The sequence below is a fragment of the Ostrea edulis genome, chromosome 1 (assembly GCF_947568905.1).
Source record: "Ostrea edulis chromosome 1, xbOstEdul1.1, whole genome shotgun sequence".
Taxonomy (NCBI): Eukaryota; Metazoa; Mollusca; class Bivalvia; order Ostreida; family Ostreidae; genus Ostrea; species Ostrea edulis.
In genome coordinates this window covers 94,253,771-94,268,554 of record NC_079164.1, presented here as the reverse complement: position 1 = coordinate 94,268,554, position 14,784 = coordinate 94,253,771, and the positions used below count along the sequence as shown (strand labels likewise).

Below are 14,784 nucleotides of genomic sequence, written 5' to 3'. Positions count from 1 at the left end.
CAGTGGCGGATTTTAGAGGGACGTAGGGGGCGTAACCCTCTTTTTTGTTGGCAGAGCATTTGAAATTTGTCTTCGTATCGGTAGGAGTAAAACCCCACCTTAACGACTCCCGTTGATGTCCGCCACCATGAATTAGAGTCGCACTGGGGTATTGAGGATGTCCAGAAACAACTGAAATGATAACTGTATATGCAGTGGTCTCATTTAACTGTAATTTACAGTATTGTAAACCCTTAGATCGCATAATATATATATTCATACACCGGTGGTATCTGATTTCATTTCAGTGATGACAACACTGATAGCTCTAGCGATGAAGAAGGGAGTAAGAATGAAGATAGTGAAGAGGTAAATAGTTTCCATTTTAAACAGCAACTATGCATTTAGGAGCATGGACATTCGCATCATACAGTATGCTAAAAAAGGTGAATTAGGGCACTGCCTGTTAGGGATGTAGCCTCGTTTTCAAAAGGGGTGGGAAACTTACAAACATTTCTAGACAAGCCAAAAAAAGTTTGAAGTCCAAACGTCAGGTGGTTGGGGGAGTGTGGGGGGGGGGGGTGTAGTATTGTATAAGCCTTATATGTATGCTTTAAAAAAGCTCACCCCCCCCCCCTTCAGCTGCTACGTCCATGCCTGTGTTTGTGTGTTTCCTACATGTAAAATTTGAAATTAAGCAAGAAGTACAGTACATTGTAGGGATTTGTTATAATTGCAGAGAATCCCCGTCGAACTGTATACGATCCAAATCCAACTCGAAGCAGAGGAGGGAATGAAGTTAAAAGATATTTCCGACTCTACACTCGAATCAGTTGATTCAAGGAAATATTTTCCGGTGTACGCAAGAAACGCTATCGCGCAGCTGTTCTTCGATGAGCAAAAGTCACAGGGGAAAAAATCAATCAGATGGATACGGGTTACGGCCTATACGGACCCTTTTTAGCCGAGTTGCGTAGCAAATCTCGGCTTTTAAATTGGCGAAGGATGGGCGTCCAGGCGGTCGGCGTCCACAATTAGCTTGTCCGGTCTCTAACTTTCATACTTTTTGGTGCATATTTGTGAGACTTACATAACATGATCACACCCAAAAGAGGAAGGTGCCTATTTATTTTGAGGTCAAAAGGTCAAAGGTCAAGGTTTCATTTTTTGCTATATACTGTAGATTTGAGCTTGCCTCTAACTTTTATACATGTACTTGCTGGTGCATGTTTATCAGACTTCAAATCCTGATGACATTCAAGATTCATGTTGCTTTTGAAATCCAAAGGTCAAGGTCATTATCAAACTAAATACCTATTGCAGCCATTCAAAGCTTCATACTTATAAACCATATGAAATACGTGGATGTTTTTACTTCGTGAATGCAACCGTGCATAATTTTCCAAACTGCAACTCGGCCATACGCATCTGTGATGCGTTTTAGCGATTTTTTCTTATTCCAAAAGAGGATGTACCAAAGTTTGATAAAACGACCATAAAATACGAGAATGATCCTAGAAATGTTCTAGATTCAATATTAAAATGGTGGATTAAGACAAAGAGTATCAAGACCACACCGGTTTCAGAGAGCGTTGTCGAACTTAATTACAGTGATGATATTAACTTTCAGGTATTTATCGACGGTCTGATCTCAGAAATTAAGGCATAGAAAGATAACTCTAATTCCTTCTTTTTGCTGACTCTATTTTCTTTTTATAAACAAGGCTAATACCTTAATGACCTCCTTAATTCAAGAAGAACATTAATTTAATTAAAATCATTTTGTAATTTCTCACTTTTGTCATGTGCGTTTCGGAAAACGCTGTTGTTACATTTTGTTATGGTCTTACAATTGTTTAAGTCTACACATGTACAATGTATCTAGTCTGATTTATGTTAACGTTGTTGCAAGTGCATAATTATTGACAAAGCAAGCAATAATTTGATATGAAAATATCATATATGGCATACAAGAATATGTCTGGAGTTCAATAAACAGTAAATACTTTCTGTTTTCTGTTCATCGATTTGTATTGGCGATCGTTATGATCGTAATATCGCCCTACTCCCATCGCATACAAATTTTGGGTTAGGGGCATCATGTTGGACCTACTTTCATGTTCGGTCTCATAACTTTTGAATTGGTACCAGAATTGCGCATGGCCTAATTCGTTTCCCTGCTATTTCCCAAGGTAATTTGATCAGCTTCGATTTCATTCGGTGAAATAATTTAGTTTATCTCGCCATGGATCGTATATTAGTTTCCTGTAGTACAGCTTTTAATTAGTTAATGATATTGATGATACGTACAAGTCATAATGGAATGAATTTTACAGTGTACCTTTAAAAAAAAAGCACATACTGGGTATAACAGCCTTTAGCATCACTAGTGTGTATTTAATTAATCAAAACTGTGATGATATTTCCAAAAAGTTCCAAGCATCATGTAGAGTGTATGGTAAAGACAAGCCTGAATGCATCATTGCCTCTAAAGCTATTTCACAAAATTCATCAGATGAGCCCATTTCAAAATCATTCTCAACTGCCTGGATTTCTTCACACATATCAAGGACGTCCATGTCAACATTCATTGTCATATCACAATAGTCAAATAGTTTTGGGTAGTTATACAGAATTAATGGTCGACCTGATGGGCAAAGTGTGTTCTGCTTTCTAATTCGATGATTATTCCATGTGTTCCTCGACATATCCAGGTCTGCCTGTATTACAGGAATGAAGCAGAATCGCAAACACTCAATATGGATAGCATCGGAAAGATCAAGAACTCTATCTCTCATGTCTTTATAAAGAGATAAACAGGAGTTATATACGTGTCTTTTAGATATATGCACCATCTCTCTATTCTTTGATTATGAGGGGGGGGGGGGGGGGGGGATTTCCAGTGAAAACACCGTTCTCTGCAAATTCATCATCATGATTTTCGCGAAGTATGGAATGAACATCAGCCATTAAACAATTTTCTGTTCCTGCATCCACTCTCAAAATAAGTGGCACAAACCCTGTTTTTGCTATTGCCGCGGTGTAATAGCTACATACCACATTTGGATCATTATTTGTACGACCCACTCGCAACCAAACAATGGGTGCATTCAGAGTACTGCCATTGGTTGACATAAGTTACCATTGCCAAAATTTGTTACCATTGGTACGACAATGGTACCAATGTTTGCCAATAAAATTTACCAATGGTAAACATTTCTGCAGACAACCTCGAGCTCTGTTAGCGTTGGTAACTCTATTGCGTATTCAAGGTGGCGGGCATCGCGTATACACACTGAAAGAAACCGATTTTGTATCACATCTTCCCCTTTATAAATTTTCGCAGGCATCAACTAAAGACAATTAATTTCAGACATATTGCTTCAAACATACCCTTGCATAGACAGAAATGGGTTTAAAAACATCAAGTGTATGTGATATGGTGTAGCAATGCCCCAGTCTAACCATTTTGTCCGATGATCAATACTCGTGATGTTTTACAAGAGAAAATACATCTTCGTTAGCCAAAGGGTCTACACAGCTTCGCATTTATTGACCGAAAACTCTGGGTTAGCGAAGATGGAGAAATAATCTGCAGGAGAAAGTAATTAATAGGACTGAAAAATATATTGCTAAACGTATCTTCTTGGTGCAAAATTATTCACAAAGGTGATATGAGCGTATAACTTTGACGTTTTGTACTAATTGATCAGCTAGTGGTATACCAATGGTACCATTGTTGGATTTTTCACCATTTGTAACCCAAACTCGTTCAGAGTACACAAGGATCCAATGGTACCTATGACTTAAATATTTACCATTGGCAAATCGGTGATGCTACCATTGGGTTTACTCTGAACGAACCCATGTTTCTTGACAATCCATCGATTGCTGCATGTATACACATTCCAAACGGTTTCAGTTTGTCATATCCATCACAGTGCCACATATGATTCGGTCCCCGCACTGAGTAATCTCGAGCTCTTCTGGACAATCTCCCAGTCTTTCGAGACTCCAGCTCGTAAGGGTTCATAGCTTTCATAAGGTCATTGACAGTACGTCTACAAAAAATTATCCAATACACTGATTTGTTTATACTAATCAACGGAGTTGTAATTTGCTATACCTGTAATATTAACTTAATTACTACCGGAACATATATGTATATACAATGCATATAACTGATGGGGGGTGGCAGGGCCGTAAGTAGGGTTCTAAATCAGGGGAGGCAGGGGATTGGGGGCCGCCGATTGACTTTACGACTGAAAATGACACTTTTTAAATCCCAATTTATCATGTTTGTGTTTCATTTGTACTATGTAAAGAATCGTAATATGGTGTCAAAGACAAAGGTGCTTGTCTTCATTTTAAACATATATCCTATAATATAACATTTATATAATTTTATTTTCTTTTTTGCCAAAAAATCAGACGAGGCAGTTGCCTCGTCTGCCTCATCGGCAGTTACGGCCCTGGGTGGGGGTGGGGGTTAAGGAGATATAATTCTACTACAGTTGCATCATTCTCTAATTCAGAAAATGAATTTTTCACCTTGTGACGGTAAGCTTGTATTTTGTTTGAAGCCTATATTGCATTGGACGTATCCCAATGGTATGTCCAGATCCAGAGGACATTTCCACTTGATAAGCCTTGATTATTTCCTCTATAGGCGAATCATTTCCGCGACGCTTAGGTCCAAGTCTTCTCATCACTCTGTGGACATGTCGATAGCTATAATAAAACCATTTATATGTGGAGAGAGAGAAAGATATATATATATAGAGAGAGATAGATAGAGAATTACTGATTTCTTACTTTTCCGTTTAGAAACAAATACGATTACATGTTCATGGATAAGGGAAAGAAAGAAAGATCACCTGATATGCAGTGAATGTTTGTCACCAAGAATGGCCGTGATTTCTAATACAGTGTAGCCATTCTTGAAATAGTTCTCTACAAGGCCGTCCATACTGACTACATATACATAAACAGTAAGCAGTTGCAAATAAGCAGTTGGCAGTAAACAGTTGACAGTTGGCTGTCGTATATGGAATTCCATACTTTATTCATTTGTGTGTATAGGTTAGTATCCTAGAAAATAAACTATGACAAAAATTTGAAACGTCTCAATGAGGACACGAAAGTTGCCCGAGAAGCGTGGGCATGATCGACTGATGTGGCAGTCTGTCTACTGATGTGGCAGTCTGTCTACTGATGTGACAATCTGTCTACTGATGTGGCAGTCTATCTACTGATGTGGCAGTCTGTCTACTGATGTGGCAGTCTATCTACTGATGTGGCAGTCTGTCTACTGATGTGGCAGTCTGTCTACTGATGTGACTGATGTGGCAGTCTATCTACTGATGTGGCAGTCTGTCTACTGATGTGGCAGTCTATCTACCAGATCTTTGATCTGTCCATTATTCTGATGTCGCCGAAGATCTGAAGACATCCCGTATAGTGTCACATCAGAATGAACTTTAGATAAACCAATCAAATCGTTGCTGACAAAATTGTTGGCAATATCGGAATAAGTGATAGTGAATATCATGGAGTGTTGCAAAGGAACCGTAAATGCTGAATTCAACGTGCAAGACTAGGTTTGATTGGATGACCTTAAGTCACCAAAGCACAGGGGTCTGTCACGAAATATTTGCATTCTTTTATATATGACCCTTCTCTATATATAAAATACTATATATTTATTTATATATAGAGAAGGGTCATATATAAAAGAGTGCAAATATTTCGTGACAGGCCCCTGTGACCAAAGTGCAAATATCAAATATCTTGCAAAGAAGATCACCAAAATTCACAATGAAGACTCTTGGTGATCATTACGGTATAATTTGAAGAAAAACGTATGTAACAATGAATCGGCAAAATAGACTGACGTTTACTACAATATCACCCCCCCCCCACCCACCTACCCCCCCCCCCCCACCCCCACCCCCCCAAGGGATAGTTTAAGGACCCCAAACAAACAAACAAACAAACAAAAAACAACAACAACAAAACCAAAGACCCCCAAGACCCCCCCCCCCCCCATAACATATCCATAGATTAGAATCAGATAACAGAGATATGTAATGTATAATGGTATATTTCTGATCGAACGCTATAAATATGCGAAGTGTGTCAGAGAGTGATTTTGATTTTAACCCAGAACCGCAGGTCTGCGAGACTTGAACCTAGTTGACCATTGAGCCATGATCTTTATATAACTGTATGTCAAGAGTTGGGCACTAAAATAAAGTGAAGAAATTTATACAAGTCCTCGGATCAAGGCCGTGAATGTTATTAATCGAATCATTTTACGTAAAACTTACTAATTGTATTCCCGCGTATTTTCACTCCATGGAGACTATCAACAATATGGCGGACAAAGTTTATGTGGAATAGAAAGGCCTTTCAATGTTTTCAAAGAGGTAGCTCATGTTTATATTTCGATTTGCTTAACACGCCAATTATAACATAGTTTGTGCCTAATGATAATGTGTGTATTTTCAACTTGATAATCGTATTATGAATATATGTACAAATCATGGCTGCCATGCCATGATAACTTTTAAAACCATTCTGAAAAAGTGAATGATCGGGTGATGTGGAATTTGGAAAGAATAAAATAAGAAAATGTCATCTTATATGGGACGATAATGCAAAATAAGCAGAAATATGATGGGATTTTACCCTTGAAATATACGGTTGGGGGAATTGGCAGCATTGACCCATGCATTACGTATTTATACTTCGCCACGATTGACGTCCCTTTGCTGTTTTAGCGAAAGGTTAATCGGTGAAAAACCAAGTTTTCCCTTTTTAACCAACCAAATGTAAGATGTTACTACTGTGAATTATATATAATTATCAAGTCAGGTTTTTTTTGAAGGTCTTCATTTCAAAGGCCTGGGCCTTTCCAGTTGGGGAAAATAGGGTGAGCGGTAAATGTAGTATGGCTGAAAGTCCCGGATAGCGATTTTTTTCCTCGAGATTTCTCTCTTAATGCTGCATGTAATAGCACAAAATTTGCAGAGGCTACTGTTTGTAAACTAGGTACATAAAAGAATATAAACTTTTTTTGAGAATTCTTCTACAAATGTTTCAAATCAGAGTTTTCACCTGCCAAAAAGCAGTAAATCTGGTACGTTTTATAAATGTCGGAACCCAAACATGGTCGAAGACACTGACCGATTTCCACAGCCCTTTTGTAAATACTGGGTTTTAAGTAATCCAATTCATGCAATTCCAATTGCAATCCAATTCATCTGCGACAATACACCAGAGGTGGAATGCAGATTATTGGAAGAAGAAGAAAAATATTAATTAAAACTAAATTTTGTATTTTTATGATTATTTCCTCAACACAGAGTAATATAAAAACTGCTGTATTTTGTGATCGTGATATTGTTTTAATCGGAACAAGTAGGTCCCCTTAGTTTGGTAAATTCGTACCTAAACAGCGTACACGTACATGTAAAACAATAGTTGAGGATGTCTGTTGGTAATTAGTAATGATTAAAATTAATCATTGATTCCGTTTCCCAGCTCTGGCCATGCAAAGATTTCCCATTCACCCAAGAGCCATGTAATTTTGAAAAAAAAATCTAAACTTCGAAAGTGAATGATGTAACCCAAAGAGTTGATTACAAAAGAAAAAGGAATTGTGATGATACAGTCTTTAATCGTCTTGATGATGAAGTGATAATGTTAAAAATTGTCGTTTCTCTTCGATAAATTACATGTACACATGATAGACTACTTTAAATTACACTTCGTATGCATCATCAAAATAATAATTGAATTATAAAATTAATTCTATTACGAATGTATGCTTCAACAACCGAAGTTTAAAAAGAAGCACACTATTTATAGTGTATATCAAAGTGGATTGAAATATTGCAAAAGAGTGCATGTACATGTACTACACATGTATAATTACAAATAATATGTAGGGTGACACAATAAAATGCGCATATAAATGCACCATATATGCAAGTGCGATTTATTTAAGTTACCTTATAGAGATCTAGAACTCAGTCTGATTTAATATTGTCTATAATGCTAAAACGCAGACTTTCGGTAGATCGCATGATCGGCGACCATGTTCAGGTTTCGGGATTCATAAAACGTACTAAATTTACCACTTTTTGGTATCTGAAAACTCTGGTTCAGTATCTTCTTTATAGAATTTCCAGAAAAAGTTATATGATTCTTGTTTAATAGACCACAAACAGTTATCACAGTAAGTTTTATGGCATTCTATTTACTATTGTGAGAGAAATCATGCAAAAATCGTTATCTGGGACTTTCGGATTTTGGCAGTACTACCTTCGCCGCTCGCCGGAAAATAGCGACATTTGCTTGAAATTGGGAAAAATGTTTCATACAAAGAAGTAGGGAGAAAACCAATCTAGAATGCATTTAGGAATAATTTGACTCCTTTTGACTTTCAATTTGGTCAAAGTTTACCTCATTCAAATAAGCAGAGGTCGGAAAATTGGTTTACTTAACAATTTTGAAGCAAAAATTGTAATCTGTGGGCCTGTGAAGAAGATTTATCAACAATTAGGCTACTCTGTTTGATTTGTTTTCATTGTTTGGGAATTTCAAAGCAAAAATTGGTAAAAATACCTTCTTTTTAGCATTGGGATTGGGGCCTTATTTTGGCCACCTACAGACCCTGAAAAAATCCCTACAAGTCTTCGTACAAGTTAATTGGTTGCACCAACCTGGGGCATTATTGTAGTTGACTGCAGTTGATGGTAAAATCACAAATATCCAAGCTACAGATCAGAATATTATAAAGGCCAACGTAGGGAAATACGATTTTTTACTGGGAGATGATGGACAAGGGACATAACTTGCGCGAAGTGTGGATATGTTTATTTAAATAAAAAGAAACAACAGGAAAAATCTTTCATCTTTTATATGAATCCCAAACCATATAATATTTTGTTTAAAGGGCTTTAGAAATGGTATAACTTTTGAATATTTGCATTTAAGGAGGTGTGCTACACCAGAGAAATTTGATGTAGATGAAAAGTGGAGGATATGTACAAAAATATTTTGAAGTTGAAAATTTTCAAATTTACTTTATTTTGTCAAAAAATACAGTTTTAGTAGAAGGTAATCTGAAAAAAATTTAAAACCCCTGCTGCACTCGAAACTGCGACCTACAGGTCAGCAGTCGGTACGTATTCTAACCTACTGAGCTACTCAGCTAGGTATTTAAATGGAAAAGGAAAAGTCAAATATTGCTGATATCGATTTTTTCATCCATGTTTTTAAAGGAAGTCAGCCATTATGACAATGTAGAGTACTACCTTAATTTAAATTTTGATAACTTGCAGGTAGAGTGATAACAAGAAAATGGAGATCAGTCGCTTATTGAGTGATCCCACGGAGGAAGAGGAGCCAATCAGTAAGCAGCTGACAATACTCATAGAACGCCGTAAAGCAGGCGAGAAACGGAAAGCACTTGGTCATTGGGACTTGCTAAGGAAATCTGTCAGGAAGACGATTGATGCTGTAAAGGAATCGGACCTAAAAAACAAAAATGTGTCTCACGGAATTCATCATCTGCGTAAACTCAACCACAACCACAGTATTAAGTCTGTTGCCTTTATGAAGGACAGAAAAGTAAAATGAATTTTCTGTATTACAGATTTTTATCACTTTTATAATATGTTTTAATTTTTCTTATCGCAAATGTAAACTGAATATGAATTCACTGGAGTTTCCTAACAAATTTTTGAAATATAAATATTCATCATGAAGTTTCTTTAAATTTTCAGGAATATTTGACAACAGATGGGGGAAATGTATGCATATTTTTGGAGGATGGTCGTAAAAAAGCTACTTACACTCCAGAAGAAACCATGGACACAATTATTTATTGTTCCCAATCCAATCAGTTTGTAGGTTACACCAAAGGAGACGATGAACTCTTTGTAAGTACAGATGCTGCAAATGCTTTCTCTCAATGTGATTTTGCCAGCAATATCGCTTGCTAACTTGACAATGCTTATTTGCGATACCAGATTTGGCGATTGGCGACTATTTTTTTCCTACCATCACAGATTTGTCTCACGGTTTACAACATATGTAATTGACTTTAAAAAAACCCAAAACAAATGAAGTACGTGTACTGCATATTTTTTTTTTAATGAAAAAAGTCAAATATGTGCATACGATGTACATGAAAATTAAATCACTGCTAAGTTCTTTTTATCATGCAAAAATGTCATCAAGATGTCAGGAAATATGTTAATTGGTCATTCTGTTTATTGTTTTTAGCTGATGAACAATGATTTTGAAATCATCTCTCAAGCAAGAAATCCCTGCAAAATAAATTTAGCCAAGTATAATCACAACACAACTGAGTTCATCACTTTTGGACCAGGATATTTTGTGGTAAGTTGTTTTAACTGTTACTTTAATCTGGCCAATCTTTAGAGTCACGGATAATAGCCAGCTCTAGACAAGGCATAAAAAAAAAAAATTGTGTTGTGATTTGCCAGCCATATGTACAACCACAGTCAAACCTTGTAATCTTGAACTCAATGGGACTGAGAAAAATCTTTGAGATATCCGAGGATTCGAGATATCAATTAAGGGTAAAATACTTATTAGAGAATTAGTGGTTAGGACTCCGAATCACTTCGATATATTCATGGTATTTGAGATATCAGTGTTCCAGATACCGAAGTTTAACTGTATATGATAACTTCAAAGAACACGCTGATTTTAAATGTTTATCTGTCATTTTGTGATTAATTTTTCAGATATTTAATTTTCAAAGAATCTATCCATCTGAATTAAGAATTACATCTTTTTTCAGTGTTGGGCTTTCCGCTATGGTGCCAGGCATCTGATTCCTCGAAAGATGAACAAAATCACGTTCACAACAGACAATGCCTTCTCTCATCTTGTTCTGGAAGAAACAGCGAGTCGCCAGCAACGCTGTTATCTATCTCACGGCAAGGATGTTGTGGTTAGTGACCAGATGTGTAAAATATTCTATAAAGAAAAACTTATTGCAGATCAAAGTATGTGAAAAACTTTTTGAATTAAAAAATGCAAAACCATTTCAAATCAAAGTACTGTCAATCTGATTAAAACCAGATTTTTGATCCACTCCGGTATTCTGATGTTGCTTATATAAAAATCTGAAGACATCCCGTATAGTATCACATCAAAATGAACTTTAGATAAACCAATCAAATCGTTGCTGGCAAAATCATTGGTGGTAGGAATAAGTTACTGCGAATCCCAAAGTGTTCTGGATAACTTCCAAAGAAACCATAAATTCTGAATTCAACATCTAAGATTAGGTTTCATTGGTTCTTGTAGAAGCATTTGATTGATTGACCTTAGGTCACCAAAGTATGCTGACATGACCCTATACAGGATGTCTTCAGATCTTTGTATTAGTGACATGAGAATATTGGAGCGGATCAAAGATCTGGTTTTAATAATTAGATTGGGGAAATTTGGGGTATTTTAGCACCTTTGGCATTGAAATGATAGCATTAATTATGGTTTATGGTTGATCTAAAAAAAGAAAAATACGTTTTCCACAAAACAAGTACTAGACCAAAATAAGTTCACTTACAATACGGGGACAGCTTTGTGAAATGAATATTAAAGAAAATTATTCCAAATGAAATCTTGATGTTGGCTCATATTGTGCTTGACTTTGATGTCACTTGAGGATTACTTTGTAGTCAATCTGTCTCATTCTGGATCTGTGTAACTAATGGACATGGCCTAAATATTTAGAATGTACAGTAAAACTTGCTTATAATGAAGTGTTGGTGACAAACAGTTTTGATATACTATAAACGTAATTCATTATATCCAATAAGGATACAAAATGTATGAAAATAACAATGAAAATCACATCGCTGTAAGCATAAATTCATTATGAGTGTATTTGCTGTAACCGTGATTTACTGTATATTTATTATGTGAAGGTCATTCAAAAAGCATATTCCATGATAGATAATGACATTGCAGGCAATACATGTTCCTCCCTGCTTAGTGCTTTTAATGAGACCAAGTTGCAAGTCCAATCCGAGTAATCATATAAGCTTTTAACGAGGCCAAGTATAATTCGAGTGATTAGAGCTTTTAATGAGGCTGAGTGATCAAAGTTTTTAACACGGCCAAGTACAATTTGAGTGATCAGAGCTTTTAACGAGACTGAGTATAGTCCTGTGATCAGAGCTTTTAACAAGACTGAGTACAGTCCTGTGATCAGAGCTTTTAACGAGACTGAGTACAGTCATGTGATCAGAGCTTTTAACGAGGTCAAGTAGAGTCTGAGTGATCAGAGCTTTTAACAAGAACTCGAGCATGCACTGCTGACACCTTTGTTTTTAAATTTACGTATTTCTTTAACAGGTTTACAATGTGTTTAAATTTACGTATTTCTTTAACAGGTTTACAATGTGTTTAAATTTACGTATTTCTTTAACAGGTTTACAATGTGTTTAAATTTATGTATTTCTGTAACAGGTTTACAATGTGTTTGAGGGAAATCAACTAACCATGAAAAAAGATCTCCATGAACGTATGATTACAGGAATGACGTTTTTCAATCCTTTGAAATATTTAATTACTGGTGCTAAAGATGGATCTAGTAAGTATAAGGACACCGTGAAACATGAATCTGGTGAAGGTATATATATATATATAGAGAGAGAGAGAGGGAGAGAGAGAGAGAGAGAGAGAGAGAGAGAGAGAGAGAGAGAGAGAGAATGGACACATGAAACTGGTATATACCAAGTATGTACTATAAAAGTGTTTATTTATGCATGAGGGAAATTTACACTGATTACACGGTCACATAATAAGCAGGTAAATTTTCCCAATGTACTTTATAAATATACAATATGATATATATTATCTTCAGTTACTGTGTACTTTTCCCACATGCGTAATGTTGGACGTAGAAAAATGGCTACCCCCAGCGTAAAAGAACTACTTTTACTTTTAGTATATAGAATGGACACCATAAAACTGGTATATGTGTATATATATAATGGATACTTTTTATTTTGCAAGTATGTACATGTATCTACATAAAGTAAAAAAAACACCTCAACTTTGTTTCCAATTGCCCAACAAACAGGCTCATCCTTTTTACTGAACAGTTTTTAACAGCGTAAAATTTTAAGATGATGTTAATTAAGATTCTGTTTAAAATATATTATTATTAGCAAAATAAAAAAGACTTTCCTTTCCTCCAACCCTGAGATTTGATACATATCAATTACAGAAAGTAAACTTTAAAAAAAATCTAGCCTAGAGGCTTACTTCCTCAAATTTAGTTGATGAATCCATTTAAAACATAGTGATATTGTCATGGAACCTGTGCTCTGAGTTCTTCTGCATAATTGCTGTTTCCTTGCAGTCAAAGTGTGGGACAATGAATGGTACCTAAAGATGGTGTTTGTAGGCCACACGAGAGCCATCACTGTTCTGTGTGTGTATCCAGACGGCCCCGCCATTGTATCTGCTAGTCATGACTGCACGGTCAGGGTGTGGAACCTGGATTCCTGTGACGAGGTGGACAGGTATGGTCATTATCATGTCAGTGCAGGTGTCATGGTCAATCGGATTGAGATTAAATCCTTTGATCCGCTCATCTACTATCGCTACACCTATGTGTAGTGATATAGGTGTAGTGATAGTAGATGAGCGGATCAAAGGATCTAATTTTAATATTGGTGTCGTGGTCATCAACAGTACTCCGATCCCAGTGTACATATATCTGAGTAGAACTTGATTGTAAGTTACTATTCTCTTGGAGTTTTAAAACATGGAAATGTGAATACTTTACGTATATGACCTGAAAGAACATGTAATTCTTATACAGCACCTGTAGATTAAGTACAATGTTAAGGATTATATTTTTTATGACAGAGCCAAATTAGATGCACCAGCCATTGGAATGGCCACTGAGCTGAATTATTTTGTGTTTTTCACTTATTCGTGGAAGACGGTGGACCTCTGGAAAATCCAGCACCTGTTTAGAATCCACACTTCTATTGGGTAAGTGGAAAATCCAGCACCTGTTTAGAATCCACACTTCTATTGGGTAAGTGGAAAATCCAGCACCTGTTTAGAATCCACACTTCTATTGGGTAAGTGGAAAATCCAGCACCTGTTTAGAATCCACACTTCTATTGGGTAAGTGGAAAATCCAGCACCTGTTTAGAATCCACACTGGGTAATTATGTTCCCCAAATGAAGTTTGGAAACATTGGTTTTACTTTGTTTCTTCTTCTTCTTATTCCTTCTTTCTTCTTGTGACTTTTTTGTCCACAAGTTTTCTCAGAAACTACTCAATTAAGGGATCAAGATGAAACCTTTTTAGGATGATAGTGTAGCATATGTAGATGTGCGGAACAAATGTCATTTTGTCTGAAAATGCATGCATGTGCATGCACGTGCATTGGATTTTTTGTTTTCAAACTTTGAAATCAGTCTTAACTTTTTTATTTTTCAATGAAATCGTTCAATATTTATGTCATTGGTATATCTTGAGACCCTTAATTGTTTGGCATAGTCAAAATTACAATACGTGCGCTTCAATTTGATTGGATAATACAAAAACGTCTATAACTTTCACATTATTAAAGGAAATCTAATGATATTTACAGAATAGGTAGACATTTCAATTATCTACAGATCGTTGTAATAAAGATTGCAAATGTGCCTGCGCACGCACGTGCATTGTCTTTTGAAGGTTCAAATCTTTCAATGACCATATCTTTTTTGTCAAAATCTTTTAAAACT

At 36.1% G+C, this 14,784-nt stretch overlaps 1 protein-coding gene across 7 annotated transcripts in view; it reads left to right on the top strand.

The window, feature by feature from the left end:
- The first annotated feature begins 6,315 nt into the window (after positions 1–6,315).
- LOC125673249 (WD repeat-containing protein 97-like) overlaps positions 6,316–14,784 on the top strand; it is a 75,409-nt gene continuing 66,940 nt past the window's right edge. For all 7 annotated transcript variants that reach the window (XR_008803408.1, XR_007369369.2, XM_048909750.2 and 4 more), the window contains exons 1-8: positions 6,316–6,407; positions 9,330–9,618; positions 9,774–9,929; positions 10,276–10,392; positions 10,820–10,972; positions 12,499–12,622; positions 13,397–13,559; positions 13,909–14,037. Coding sequence is in view for 5 of the 7 variants with exons in the window: in XM_048909750.2 (XP_048765707.2) it covers positions 9,349–9,618; positions 9,774–9,929; positions 10,276–10,392; positions 10,820–10,972; positions 12,499–12,622; positions 13,397–13,559; positions 13,909–14,037 (1,112 nt within the window). In the remaining 2 variants the exon portion in view is untranslated. The remainder of the gene's footprint in view (positions 6,408–9,329; positions 9,619–9,773; positions 9,930–10,275; positions 10,393–10,819; positions 10,973–12,498; positions 12,623–13,396; positions 13,560–13,908; positions 14,038–14,784) is intronic.